Source organism: Mastacembelus armatus, chromosome 10 (assembly GCF_900324485.2).
Source record: "Mastacembelus armatus chromosome 10, fMasArm1.2, whole genome shotgun sequence".
Taxonomy (NCBI): Eukaryota; Metazoa; Chordata; class Actinopteri; order Synbranchiformes; family Mastacembelidae; genus Mastacembelus; species Mastacembelus armatus.
The window spans coordinates 9,330,330-9,343,847 of NC_046642.1; the positions used below are offsets into that span (position 1 = coordinate 9,330,330).

General features: G+C 39.4%; 1 protein-coding gene across 1 annotated transcript; it reads left to right on the plus strand.

The window, feature by feature from the left end:
* Positions 1–372: 372 nt before the first annotated feature.
* Positions 373–12,176, plus strand: slc9a6a (solute carrier family 9 member A6a). The gene is made up of 16 exons (XM_026329984.2): positions 373–667; positions 1,719–1,918; positions 2,404–2,481; positions 2,667–2,743; positions 2,932–3,044; positions 3,459–3,564; positions 5,219–5,360; positions 5,588–5,693; positions 5,854–5,942; positions 6,186–6,299; positions 6,587–6,698; positions 6,957–7,110; positions 7,376–7,406; positions 7,501–7,586; positions 8,132–8,237; positions 8,513–12,176. The coding sequence occupies exons 1-16, from the start codon at positions 373–375 to the stop codon at positions 8,780–8,782; spliced, it is 2,079 nt and encodes a 692-aa protein (XP_026185769.1). The 3' UTR covers positions 8,783–12,176.
* The last annotated feature ends 1,342 nt before the right edge of the window (positions 12,177–13,518 follow it).

Sequence of the window (13,518 nt, forward strand, 5' to 3'; positions counted from 1 at the left end):
AAACATTTCATAATAAAAGTCATCAGTTTCAACTCGTATCTTTTGCTAAAACAATAGCTTCTTGAAAAACGACAAAGTCTATATCTTTGTATCTTTGCTCATGTGTAAGTCATATAAATCAACACTGTATGCTATGCTAAGAATTATCCGTTAGAATTGATTTAAGCGATTAACATGCAGCAACGGTGCTTTTACTTTAAAGTATACGTGGTATACTTTCTGGAAAAATTAGTTTTCACTTCCGGGCCGGAATCGATTCCTCTGTTGCTGTCGTCTTTGGCTGACTACTGCCTCCAGCTCGTGAATAATATTTGCACAAAGTTTCCTTGAGTCCACGACGACACCATATCATTTCACCGCCGAGCAGCCCAAATGCTGTTTCCTGTGACTGTCGACGGCGCCTGGAGGGCGACGAGGACGTTGTGGCTGCTCCTGCTAGTGAGTCTGTCTGTTTGCATCTGTGTCTGCAGAGCATCAGCACCTCAGGAGGAGGACAGTGCCATGGAGAACATCGTAACAGAGAAAAAGGCTGAGGAGAGCCATAGGCAGGACAGCGCGGACCTGCTCATCTTCATCATGCTCCTCACCCTCACCATCCTCACCATCTGGTTGTTCAAGCACCGGCGGTTCAGGTTCCTGCACGAAACCGGGCTGGCGATGATTTACGGTGAGCTGCTCCAGCGTGACTGAGAGACGTCACCAGTGCCATTACTTATGGTGTCGTGCTGATGAGTAGATTAACACCATTTCATGTCAGCAGCGGCCTTCAACACATGCAGCCCTGGCAGTAAACGACTATAGCGCAGTTTAGTGCATGTGGTCACCCGCCTGTTGCAGGCAGATACGGCCCGGTAACGAGCTTAGTTACGGCAGTGTAATCACCTCCTCTGCAGCCATGTATTTTGGACTACTGTAGCATGAAAAAGCCATGAATGTTTGACTGTGACTGTTTGCTTCCTCACTCAGTCACCAAGATCAGCCATGCCTACACCTGATAGCAGGATCTAGAGAGTTGCCAGTCTCCCTATCTATGGCAGAAAATAACTTTCAGAATGGATTAGAAGCAGGTCTTTCCATACAATGACAGGTTTCACTAACTGCTGAAAAGAGACACACCCATAGTCTACCCACAAGGTGGTTTCAGTTCTGTATCCTATTCTACCAGAGGAGATTAGATATGCCATAGTAGAAAAAGTCCCATTGTGGTTAACAAAAACAATGACTGCATTCTGTTCAGGTGTTTCATTTCCAGAGTCTGTGTGTTGTACTCACTGACTTTTTTTACTAAAGTGCTAAACAGAACAGAGCCATCATTAACAATATGAGCTTTTCTTGCTTGATAAGTCACAATAAACATGCAGACCTCTTCAAAGGTAGGTCTGCACATGCTCCGCCTGTCTGACAGTTCCCTCCCGGGTTTTCAACTTCTGTTCTAGCTTTTCAGTTTGTAGTTTTTGGCAACATCCAATCCTCAGCATAGCTGCACTCAGCTTCCTCCTGACCTCAGGTCTAATCAGACTGGGTAACTGAAAACAAGATTGTGGCTGTACAGGGCCTTTAAGAAAGTTGTGGCTAAAAACATCTTCAAAGTTATTGCAATTTGTCGGCACATATACTTTATTTGTCGAATGTTTTTTCAGACCTTGATTTCATTGCACATGGCTAACTATTGTATTTCTTTCTTCCTTTCTTGCTTCTCTTTCTGTCTCTTTTCCCAGGCCTGCTTGTTGGCGTGGTCTTACGGTACGGCATCCATGTTCCCCGGGATGTTAGCAATGTCACAATGAGCTGCCACGTTAATGCCAGCCCCGCCACTCTGCTGGTCAATGTCAGCGGCAAATTCTACGAGTACACTCTAAAAGGGGAGATCGGTGCCAACGAGGTCAACAGCGTGCAAGATAATGAGATGCTGCGCAAGGTACAGCCACTCAAGTGAAAGTAATTGTTAGCTATGGTCTTAATGAAATATGTTATATGTTGTTGTGTCTTTATGTACCATCAATTCTCCACACTAAATATAATAATTGTTCTTAAAAGGGTTATTGTTACTATCTGGTTAAAAATAAGTGGCAGGAGCACAAACCCTGAGATGTGTAGAAAAGTTACAGACAGATTTTATTGAAGACTATGGTCTAATGTCCTTTGCCTTTGAGACGGTGTTTTGTGAGCATTTTAGATTTACATGTAAAAACTGTCCTCACTGGGATGTCTTGGGCCTCTTCCCTTTCTCCTTCTCACCAACTCAGTCTCATACATGATGTTTACTGTCTCAGATGTGTCTTTTATGAAAGTATTAATATTTCACTCCTAGTTCAAGTGATTCAGAACTGCAACATGATACTGTGTGTGTGCGTGTGCGTGTGCGTGTGCGTGTGTGTGTGTGTGTGTGTGTGTGTAACTCAGGTGACCTTTGACCCTGAAGTGTTCTTCAACATTCTTCTGCCACCTATCATCTTCCATGCTGGCTACAGCTTGAAAAGGGTATAGTAGTAAATACTTGTTTATTGCAAAGTGAGTGGTTTCAACACTTTGACTCTTGATCAATATCAGTAAGAAATGCTAAATCCAACTTTAGAGAAGAAAATAGTTACAATACGTTTAGCCTTAGATTAGAGTCAGTACACTGATAACTTGATGTGTTAACTTGTTAGTAAATTGTCTTCCAGAGACACTTCTTCCGTAACATGGGATCCATCCTGGCTTATGCCTTTCTGGGGACAGTTATTTCCTGTTTTTTCATTGGGTAAGTATTTTCCATTTTTCAAAGGAAAACTTCTTAAAACCTCCCTTTTGATTTCTGATGAACAAATCTATATTGTAGCCAGAATATGTGAAAACCTTTTATACTAAATCAGAATTTATATCTGTCAATTACTCTGGTTTTAAAGTGACCATAATTGCCATTGAAGTCAGTGTTGTTTCCTCTTTCAGGTTGCTGATGTATGGTTGTGTGACGCTGATGAAGCAGGTAGGACAGCTAGGTGGAGACTTCTTCTTCACTGACTGTCTGTTCTTTGGAGCCATTGTCTCTGCCACAGACCCTGGTATGTAGTTTTTTTGCCTACAGGTACAAACAATTTATAATGAAATGAAAACTCAATAAAAGTTGCATATTATGTTATACCAATTTAACTGTGTTCTGAGGATGCACTACATTTACAAGGAAAACAAATCGAAAAGAAGCATGCTTAGAAATGCTTCCAATGTCTACCAGTATTGCTTTCCTTGTGGGTGTGGCTTTGATGGTGAAACGTTTTCACCAGTCTGACTGAAATGCAAATGAATATAGAGCTGATGCAAAGAGGACAAAACTGTGGAGCAGCAAGTTTGTATAAAACTGAGAAAATAAGAAAAGGAGATAAGGAAATCAGATAAGGAAAAACACCCTGGAAGAAACTGGTATGACAAAATTGTAGTTTGGAAGAATATGATACAGTAAAATTGTCTTTGTGTCACAGTGACTGTCCTGGCTATCTTCAACGAGCTGCAGGTAGATGCAGACCTGTATGCTTTGCTGTTCGGGGAGAGCGTGCTCAACGATGCAGTGGCCGTGGTTCTGTCCTCGTGAGTCTTAATGCCAACACACACAACCCCATGAGTCTGCATCTATCCCAAACTGTCTTGAATGTACTTGGAGCTGCAAGGCTATTGGTTTTATCTAAAGACAAATGGTAGACATCACTGACCTTTAACTAATCTAATATCAGCTTCTCATTAACGCTGTGGTAAACATAATCTGGTCCCTGAGGTAACACTCAGTTTTTCTCCTGTTATTTCAATCTCAGTGTTCCTATTTTCACTGTTCCTATTTTCACAGAATAGTAAATTATAATAGCAGGCACAGTGAAGGGGCCGGTTCCAGTGGAGAGACTCAGACCAACCCATTGAACTGGTCTACTAAGTAGAATATTGGCATTGAGTGCTTTTACAGTGCCTTGGGACAAACATGACAAATCACCAGCAGCTTGTTTTTACACTGTGGCTTATTCAAATGCTGAACATTTCATTATTTACTGATTTAATTTTTGCTTTTCTGGGTTAATTTTTCATGCTGTGAGTCAGCTAAAAACACATTCCTATTATCTTTGAATATACTGTATATATACATATCAAGGAGAGGGCAGGATGCCAGGTGTGCTTATAGACAAAATGCCTGGTGATTTGTCCTGTGAGTGTGCGGAGCTTGGTTCAAGTAGTATTTGAAACTATAATTTTAAAAAAGCTTTTGCCTCTCACAATACATTTTATTGCTAAATTACCTCAACAACATATAAGAAAAAATAATTTTTATAACTGCTGTTTTGTACTGACAACTAGCCTGCTAAAATTTTAAATAATTGTGCTGAGGTAAAATCTATCTCATCCCAGACTCCAACTCAAAACCAAGAAACTAAATTATTTTCAAAAGCTATTTGACCAACGTTTGATGTCCTGCTCTCTTGGGCATGGCTTATTTGAAACAGTTCAGTGTTTATCCTCAGCCAATAGTTGATTTAAAGTTGAAACCTCACCATCACATTTTCATTTTTCTGTCCACACCATTTTCCAACCTGAATTCTTTATTTGGACAAAATTCTATTTCAGAAAGATCTAGATCATTTTCTTATACCAAAAAAACATGTTTTTATCCATCTCCCACTGTGAATTATTTTTTCAATTTAATTATTGTTTTCAAAATCTGCACAGAATATATGGGTCGCTTGCAAAAAAAAAAAAAAAAAAAGCATAACCACACACACAACACACACAGAAATATTACTTCAGTAGACTTTTAAGCAAGCCAGTTTCTTATAAGTTGAGTATAAACACTGAATTATCCCAATAGAATTTATCCTGTTTGTTTCAGCCCTCTGACCTCTGTGTTACTCTGATTTCTTTTTAAGTGCTGCAGTTTATGAGTTTATATGAGTGAGAGTTATATGTTGTGAAAAGGCTCTTATGCAACAAAAGCACACCAGAAATGTTTTCAACAATACATGCTACACACATAGACCTATTAAAGTATCAGATTGTACAATATTTGCATAATAGGACAACTACTTGCAGTACGTTTTAGGCAGTTATGTTGTAAAAACTCTTACTATATTTTCTGTATGCAGGTTTCAGTTTATTGTATACAGTCAGTGGTTATTTTCCTTAAAGTGGGACATGACTTACACTCTCTGTACACTTTGTATAAATGGTTGCCATTGAATGGTTGTATTTTGTATGACATTAGGTCTATAGTAGCGTACCAGCCAGAAGGAGACAACAGTCACACCTTTGAGGTGATGGCAATGCTGAAGTCTTTTGGGATCTTCCTCGGAGTTTTCAGCGGTTCCTTTGCTCTGGGAGTGGCCACCGGAGTCGTCACTGCTCTCATATCTTTTCTGTTATCTTTTTTTTTTATGTAAGTAAAAAATATTTTTTATGAATAAGATCAGTGCGTCCAATTAATCCTCTTTACAAAGCAAAACAGGTGAGAGTATTTAAAAAGGAGAGTTGCTTTATTTTATTATATGTCATAAATAAATAATGGATAAAAGTTTAATAGGAATTTAATGCAGAGTCTAAATATTTTGTTAAGATCCTTGACTGTTGTTTGTACGTGACCAAGTTCACCAAGCTGAGGGACTTCCAACTACTAGAGACAGCTCTGTTTTTCCTCATGTCATGGAGCACGTTCCTGCTGGCTGAGGCCTGTGGCTTCACAGGTAACACACAAACACTGGTAGTGATAGCATGATGTGTTTTCATTTGTTGCCAATCCATTCTGGTTTGACTAAATTTTAAGAATTTGATGAGTAGTTTAGATACAGAGGAGAACATACATGTTGGTCATCACTTTGGATTGTTTATGTCTCCATCCCTCAGGTGTGGTGGCAGTGCTCTTCTGTGGAATCACTCAGGCCCACTATACATACAACAACCTGTCCCCTGAGTCCCAGGACAGGACCAAACAGGTGAGACCATACCACTGCTCATTCTGCTCTTTCTCACAATATGCTTTAGTTGTGCTTGCCCTTTTATTTTGAAAGTAAAGTTAGATTCTTATTATTATTGAAAACAATGCTAATTTATTTTTCTTCTTTCAAGTCTTTATCTTGTTTTTTAACTGTGTTTCCTGGTAACTGTAATTTTCTTCTCTTTTTCATTTAAGCTGCTGTTACCTAAAGTAGTTGATTTTGTTTGTTTTTTTGTCGCAGCTATTCGAACTGCTGAATTTCCTGGCAGAGAACTTCATTTTCTCCTACATGGGTCTGACCCTGTTCACGTTCCAGAACCACGTTTTTAACCCGATGTTCATTGTTGGAGCTTTTGTATCTTTACCTTACATAACTACCTGCTGCACGCAAAGCCTGAAACTCCAGTGCTTGGTCACAGTATTAGGATGTGTTCTCTCACTTTTTAGCAGCAGAAAAGGAATATGGTGCTATTTCAGCATTTTTCAGGTGGCAAAAAAATTCCCAACAGCATTACAACTAACCAAAAGGGAAATGGTAAATGATTCAAAATTGTAGTAAAATAAGCTTGGCACAGAGCGAGGACGGCTCTCTAGTGCTCCGTTTTGTTTTGTTGCCCTCTCCTTAACCTCATCCCCACCCAGCTGGCAGTGTTCCTGGGAAGAGCTGCTAACATTTACCCGCTCTCATTTCTTCTTAATCTGGGACGACGCAACAAGATCAGATCCAACTTCCAGCACATGATGATGTTTGCAGGTTGGTGGTGTACAGATGTGGATGCCATGTACATATCATGTACTGTACAATATTTCAATGTACACCAAGTTAAGAATATGAGAATTACATGCAAATTAGGCTTTTACACCAAGTTGATGCACTTTGAATATTTTACAAGTTCTTGTAATTCACTTCGAGAAGATTAAAAGATAACCAGACTTGTAAACAGGGATCACCTGATTTGTTTTTCATTGGAAGTTGTTATGGCTTGTTTGTGTATGACACACTTGTCTTCAGGATTGCGAGGAGCGATGACCTTTGCCCTGTCCATCCGGGACACGGCCACATATGCCCGTCAGATGATGTTTTCTACCACTCTACTCGTGGTCTTTTTCACTGTCTGGATTTGTGGAGGTGGCACCACCCAGATGTTGTCCTGCCAGCGTATACGGTACCGCCCCTCCTCCTCGACTTTGTTTATTACTTAATAATGATTGTCCAGACTCTGTATTTAGGTCATCTAATTCTCAGATCAGGTTTAAACTCCAAGAGTTACTTCAGTAATTCAGTACAACCTTTGAACATGCTCTGGTTAATGCTTGAAGCTTTTTATATACAGTACACCAACCTTGCTGTTCAGTGACACTACACAGGTCTAGCTGAGAAATGCTGATTGAACCTGATTCATATGAATTTTTTCTTGTTGTTTTTTACAGAGTGGGAGTAGACTCTGATCAAGATAACTCTGTGAGTGTGGCCCTTGAGAAAGACTAAATATAATGGGACTGAGATATACAATGACCATAAGAAAATATTTTAAAACATTACCAATGTTTTCTAGATGAGTATCACTGAAGGCTCAGAGAGAAGAAGCACTAAACAAGAAAGTGCCTGGCTTTTCAGAATTTGGTACAACTTCGACCACCAGTATCCTTCTGTGACAGATAACTGTTTTTTATCAGCATTTTGTTACAGTTGTCATGACAGATGAACACATAATGGTCATAATGGCCAGTCTCTAAAGGAACTTAAAAGCAATGTTATTAATCACACATCACACAGTCACAAAGTGTTAGTCTGACAAACCACTAATACAGAGCAAAACCTGAGGACAAAGGGTAAATGAAGGCTACCGGGTGATTGCTAGCAGTGTCAAATAGTCATGTTTACTGTTGTTCACAGTGTGAGACAGCAGAGGGAGTACCATGTATAGGTTAAAAGACAAATCTCATTCACTGGTTTAGTCTTATGAATGTAATGAAGTTAACTGCATCTTATAAAATGACCTAATTAAATTAGTGTAATTTTGATCATTTTGCACTTTTGCCTTCAGCATGAATGACTGGCTGTTTTGATCTGCTTGGCATTCGGTGATCACACGACACAGAGGTCTTTGTGTTGGTGGTGTCTAATAACTGTCTGTCAGTGCTTGTTTTCTATGTAAATGTCCTTGACTCAGGCTCCCTCCTCAGCTTCCTGATGCCCATCCTGACTCACAGTGGTCCCCCTCTCACGGCCACGCTGCCTCCATGCTGTGGCCCCCTCGCCCGCTTCCTGACTAGCCCTCAGGCTTATGAGGTCAGATGCTGGTTCATACAGGAGCTATTTCTGACCAAACTGTGTTCTTTTTTTTTTATGTTGTATTAATGAATGGAAAAAGTCTTTGTGTTGAATCGTTCAGCACAGAAGCTCAATTTGAAAGATGGGTTTTACTAGGAAGAAGAGGAAAAGCTAATAAATACAGGCCAGAATTATTTATTGGTATTTTGTTGGAGCATCAAAGTCACATCCTGTGTTTTATTTTGGTTTGTGTGATGTTGATAGACTATCTGACATCTTTCATCTTCCTCCAGAATGAGGGCCAGCTGAAGGATGACGACTCTGACCTCATCCTGACAGATGGCGATATCAACCTGACCTACGGCGACATTACAGTCAGTACAGATGCCACAGGCGCTCACACCAGCAGTGGTCCAGCCTTTGCTGGTGCCACCTCTGATGACTTAGACCGAGAGCTAACGTCTGGAGATCATGAGCTGGTGATGAGGGGCACACGTCTGGTGCTGCCCATGGATGACTCTGAGCCCCCCTTCACAGATCCCCACCACCGCTTGCGGATGTGAAGATAATCTTTCAACGCAGACCCAGACAACCGTCCGACTCAGACTGACCCGAGCCATGAAGCAAAAGAGCAGTACCTGACTCTCCTTCTTTCACTCTTTCACTTTGGTTCTTTTGCTCTTACACCTCGCCTCATTCCTCTTGCCCCCCCACACACACACTTTTCCTGATCGTTAAATTTTTTAATTTCCTCTAGTGGCAAATCATTGTCTCTACCTCATTCTCATTGTGCTCCTTTCCACACTTCTCTGTCATTTGCCATAACTGTAATATAGTTTATTATTTATTTCTAGGGTTTTTGGTATTCAATTGAAAGTCAGCTTCGCTTTGTTTGGCTTAAATTTGTGTCAGTTACTTTACTGTAGCATTTTACAGAGGTCTAGAAGCATGTGTTATTGTGTAAATGCAAGTACCAACAACTAGCTAATTCGTTGATGTACAGTATATCAAAAGAGTATTATATAACTTTGATATGCATGCTGAGGATGCTTGTTTGTTTCTTTGTCTGGGAGGCTGAGGGCTTTTGTGTTTTGGGTCTGACTTTGAATGTTGCTGCCTTCTCTCTGTGCATCAGAGGCATGCTGACCCAGTGGACAACTTTACTGTACATTTGGTTACAATCAAGTGCCTGGGAATTGTAGTTTAAAGCCTGGTGACTCATACTGGATCAGCTCTGGGAAGCAGAGCCAGCTCAGAATGGGTGGCCCTGTGGTTGTAGTTTTTCCTTTGTAAAAAAAGAAAAAAAAGAGTTAAAAAAAATGTACAAAAACAAACCAGACACCTCTGTCCACAAGGTAGCAATATACTCAGTGGGTGTTTGGGCTGTCAGTTTGTGCTGTTCACTTGTAAATAGTGTGTAACAATGTGATGCCACTGATACAGAGTAACTTGGCAGTGAGAGTTGTGGATCTCTACCAGTGACCTTTGACTGTGAATGGAGAGGGACTTTACACCTTATTTTAGAAGCTGACGTCGCCCATAGCAGAATGAAGTGCTGTTGGCGTGAGAAGGAGATCCAGATGAAGAAAACCTAGTGCCATGTCTGTCCTGCATTTTGACTTTTTGTGAAAACCAAATGCAGATGACCCTAAAGTATTTTGTATTCTTTTTTTTTTTTTTTTTTTTAGGTACTTTAAGCTGAGTCACATTTTTCATACCCATTTTGCTTTGTGCAAACATTTTTAAAAAATAATTCACTGATGTCAACAATTTGAATCAAAATTTCTTAATAAATTAACCTAAAAAACAAATCAATATAAATTTGACACTAAAGGAACTTAGTACCATGATATTGCTAAGCACACAAGTGAGGATAATTTTAGCAAAACAGAGAACTGACTCATTTTATTAGGACTACTTCCAAAAATAATATTTTATAATATAAATATAATAATAATAATTAATCGACGAGTCTGCCAACTATTTTTGATTCACTGATTAATCTACCCCCCTCCCCACAGTTTCCCACAGCCTAAGTTGACACACAGTATGTGAATGTAAATGTTGTATTTTCTCTGATTAACAGTCAAATGCACAGATATTTACGTTTCAGTTGTGTAAGACCAAAAATAAGACAGCAAATTTATTACATCTGAGAGGCTGGATGCATTGACTTCAGGGTGTTTTGCTTTAAAAATTACAATTAATCAGCTCTCAAAATATCAAAATTGTCGCAGATGCATTTTTTTCTCAATCAATTAATTGAGTAATTGTTGCAGCCCTGGATTTTATAGAAGTAGGGTAATAAAATTTGTGAATAGGAACAGGAAAGGCTGGGTAATCATTTAAATCAGTTCATCCCTGATATGAGCAGATATTTGTGTTGGTACTGTGCAGTTCATCATGTGGCGACTGCTGGAATAGATGTTGTTTACATGCTGGATGCTTATCAGGAGTTTTACTCACATCAAGATGTATAAAACCATTAAAATAAACACTGTTGGAAGGGTTCTCATGCTGGATGTGTTCCATTTAAATTGTAGTCTTATGTGCGGTGGTTATTTTTGGTGGGTGTACAAGAAAAACCGAACTCCTCCGGGTGCAGAGTGTAGCAGCTGTTGATGCAAGGTTAACAGGAAGCCTTTGTCGCTGTGGCAACGCAGTGTTGATGTGGACAGATGCCAGAAAACACTTCGTGACTTTGCTGAACATGACGGTTTGGTGGTTTGCCCTTTTGGTGAGCCAATGGAACACAAAGTGGGTGGTGGCAAAAGTATGAAAGTATGATCTTTTTTTTTTTTTTAAAGTGAGAAAAAAGAGGATAGGCAGAGAATAGGGCTGATAGAGTGTGTTTGTGTTTCGGTGGGGGGTAGGGGGCTGTGTGTGTTTATGTGTTTATGTGTTGGGGATGATACAGAGGTGGAAGGAAGTTATCGCTCTTCCTTCCACAGTTATCTTCTGCTGTGCAGGAACTTCAAATTCAAAGTGTTCACTTTTTTTTTTTTTGTTTTTTTTTTTTTTAATCAGGCATCTACACACCACATCACCCAGGAAAAGATTTATGCTTTCCAGCATTTTATACTTTTTGTTTGTGCTATTAAATTTTATATTATAGAAGGGAAACGATAAAGTCTTAAAAAAACGAAATAATTTGCACTCATGCTTTGAGAATGTTTTTGTTTTATTGTTTTTGTTGTTTGTTTTATCCAACAGTTGCTTTTATATTATTCACTTTGTGTTTCACAGTTATGAAAAAGAACATCTTATGAGATTATTGAATGGCGAACTAGTATTTAGTAGAAGTTAAGTTGGTTCAGTGGTACTTTGTAAAGAATTATTTCCACTTTGCAGAGACAGTCCTTCCATACTGTCCATTCAGTACTGTGTGTGTGTGTTTGCAACAAATTGCTTTTTGGATGCAGTCGCCATGACTTCTACAGTGCATGAATCATTCACCCTCAGCTGACAGTGGACCCTTTTGGGGAAAAAAAAGAAAAGAATATATACTGTACTGGCAGTGTGCCACTGTTCTTCAAATGATACATTAAAATCTGTGAAATCTGCAAAAGCTCTGATAGGTTGTGGTATTTGCCTGCTGCTCTGCCAGTGTGTTTTCTCTCTGTTCTCTGAATGGTGACTTGTGATAGGCTTTGATCACTGGAAATCTTGTTTGAAGTAGCTGACCAAAGAGGCCTGCTGTGCTCTGTGTTTTCTGACAGTCCACTCTGTCTTTATACTGCAAAGTGTGTGTGTGTGTGTGTGTGTGTGTGTGTGTTAATACCTGCAAGTGTATGTGAATGAGTATACTTGTATGTGTGTGTGAATGAGAGAACGAGATACTATGTTCTCTTGTCCTCTGTGTTGCAGGTACTGACTGTTTACATCTGTGTAAATATACTCTCACCTGTTCATGTGCGTGCAACAGTCAATAAACAGAAGCTTGTGCTTTTGATTAAAGCTCTTGCAGTAAAGGCCAGCTCATTTACCTGGTTTCTGTTTCTACTGGATGTCTCAGTTGTGTAGGAATGTAGCTGCCAAGCTCTGGAGATAATCCCATCCACAGGAAATACTGAAACAAGATTATTGCCACAGTTGATTTTGAGTTATATAAATCTCTGAAGGGGGTTTCTTTTTATACAGGTTTATAATCTTCATAGCCTTAGAATGGTCCCAAGTCTGCAAGCCATTCAAAATCTTCAAATATTTGAGTGGGATAAACTTGACTTTAGACTAGGGCTGGCTGGCTTTGGACAACAGCAGCAGATTTAGCCCCCAAAATATGGAGTGATGTCCTTCCCAACATAGGGCTCAGGCCAGAATGAAGGGTTACAAGATAATATAATGACACATCCACTGTTTCTGCTGTAAAAATGAATTTCCCAGACTTTTCTCTACTTTTATTGTCGAACATTGAAGAGTTTTGCCTTTCCAGGGCTTTAAAAGTTATTCAAAACACAACTGTTCAGTTGAACTGGCCAACACTGTTACAACCTTTTACAATGAGCAACAGGTAGACACAGACTCAATAGTCTAAAGCCACTGCTCTAATATTGCAAACAGGTAAAAAAAATAATAAAATGTGTATAATGTCTTGAAGGCATGTGAGTGACAATAAGTGCATATTCCTAGATTTGTAAAACCGTCTCCAGTTTGTGTTGTAATGTTGTAATCATTAAAAAATGAATTCACCATGTGAAGTCAACACCATGCTTATCTTATGATTAAATTATACAATAATACAAAGCTGCACCTTTTGCAGCCTGGACTGATGCAATTTTATTCTCCCCAGCTCAATTGATGACAAGTAACAGGTAACATATTCCTAATATGGACACAACTCCCTCCAGTCTGTTCACCAATGTCCGTATTGTGGAATTACTGACCAGAGAGGAAACTGTGGCTTCAGAGGAGCACTCGGCTCAGGCTTCAGTAGATCTCTCTCTGTATCTTCAGTTTTAAATCTGATTCAGACTCCTGCCTCACTCATGTCACATTCTTCAGTGACTGTGTTTTTTACACTTTAGACTGTTTTACAGCAATAACAGGTTAACAGATGTATTTAACGCTGTGCATCCTGTGTTACATTTGAATGCATCCCAGCTTCCTGTTTGTTTAGTAAAATGCACAGTAACCATGTACACAGTGAAACTTCTCACCATGTGACTACTTCAGCATTAATCCCATCTACAGTAACTTGATTATACTTGCTAAATATATTGATACAGCCACTGTGTACAGTATTTACATGCAGAGTGAGGGGTCACCTATCTGGAGCTTAGACATATTTATTACACATTGT

What these genes read in the sequence shown, in the direction of transcription:
- slc9a6a (XM_026329984.2), top strand. Translation starts at nt 373, where the DNA reads ATGCTGTTTCCTGTGACTGTCGACGGCGCCTGGAGGGCGACGAGGACG. An exon ending in ATTTCCTGTTTTTTCATTGG is followed by an intron (nt 2,744 to 2,931) that starts GTAAGTATTTTC and finishes TTCCTCTTTCAG; the next exon opens with GTTGCTGATGTATGGTTGTG. An exon ending in CTAGCCCTCAGGCTTATGAG is followed by an intron (nt 8,238 to 8,512) that starts GTCAGATGCTGG and finishes ATCTTCCTCCAG; the next exon opens with AATGAGGGCCAGCTGAAGGA.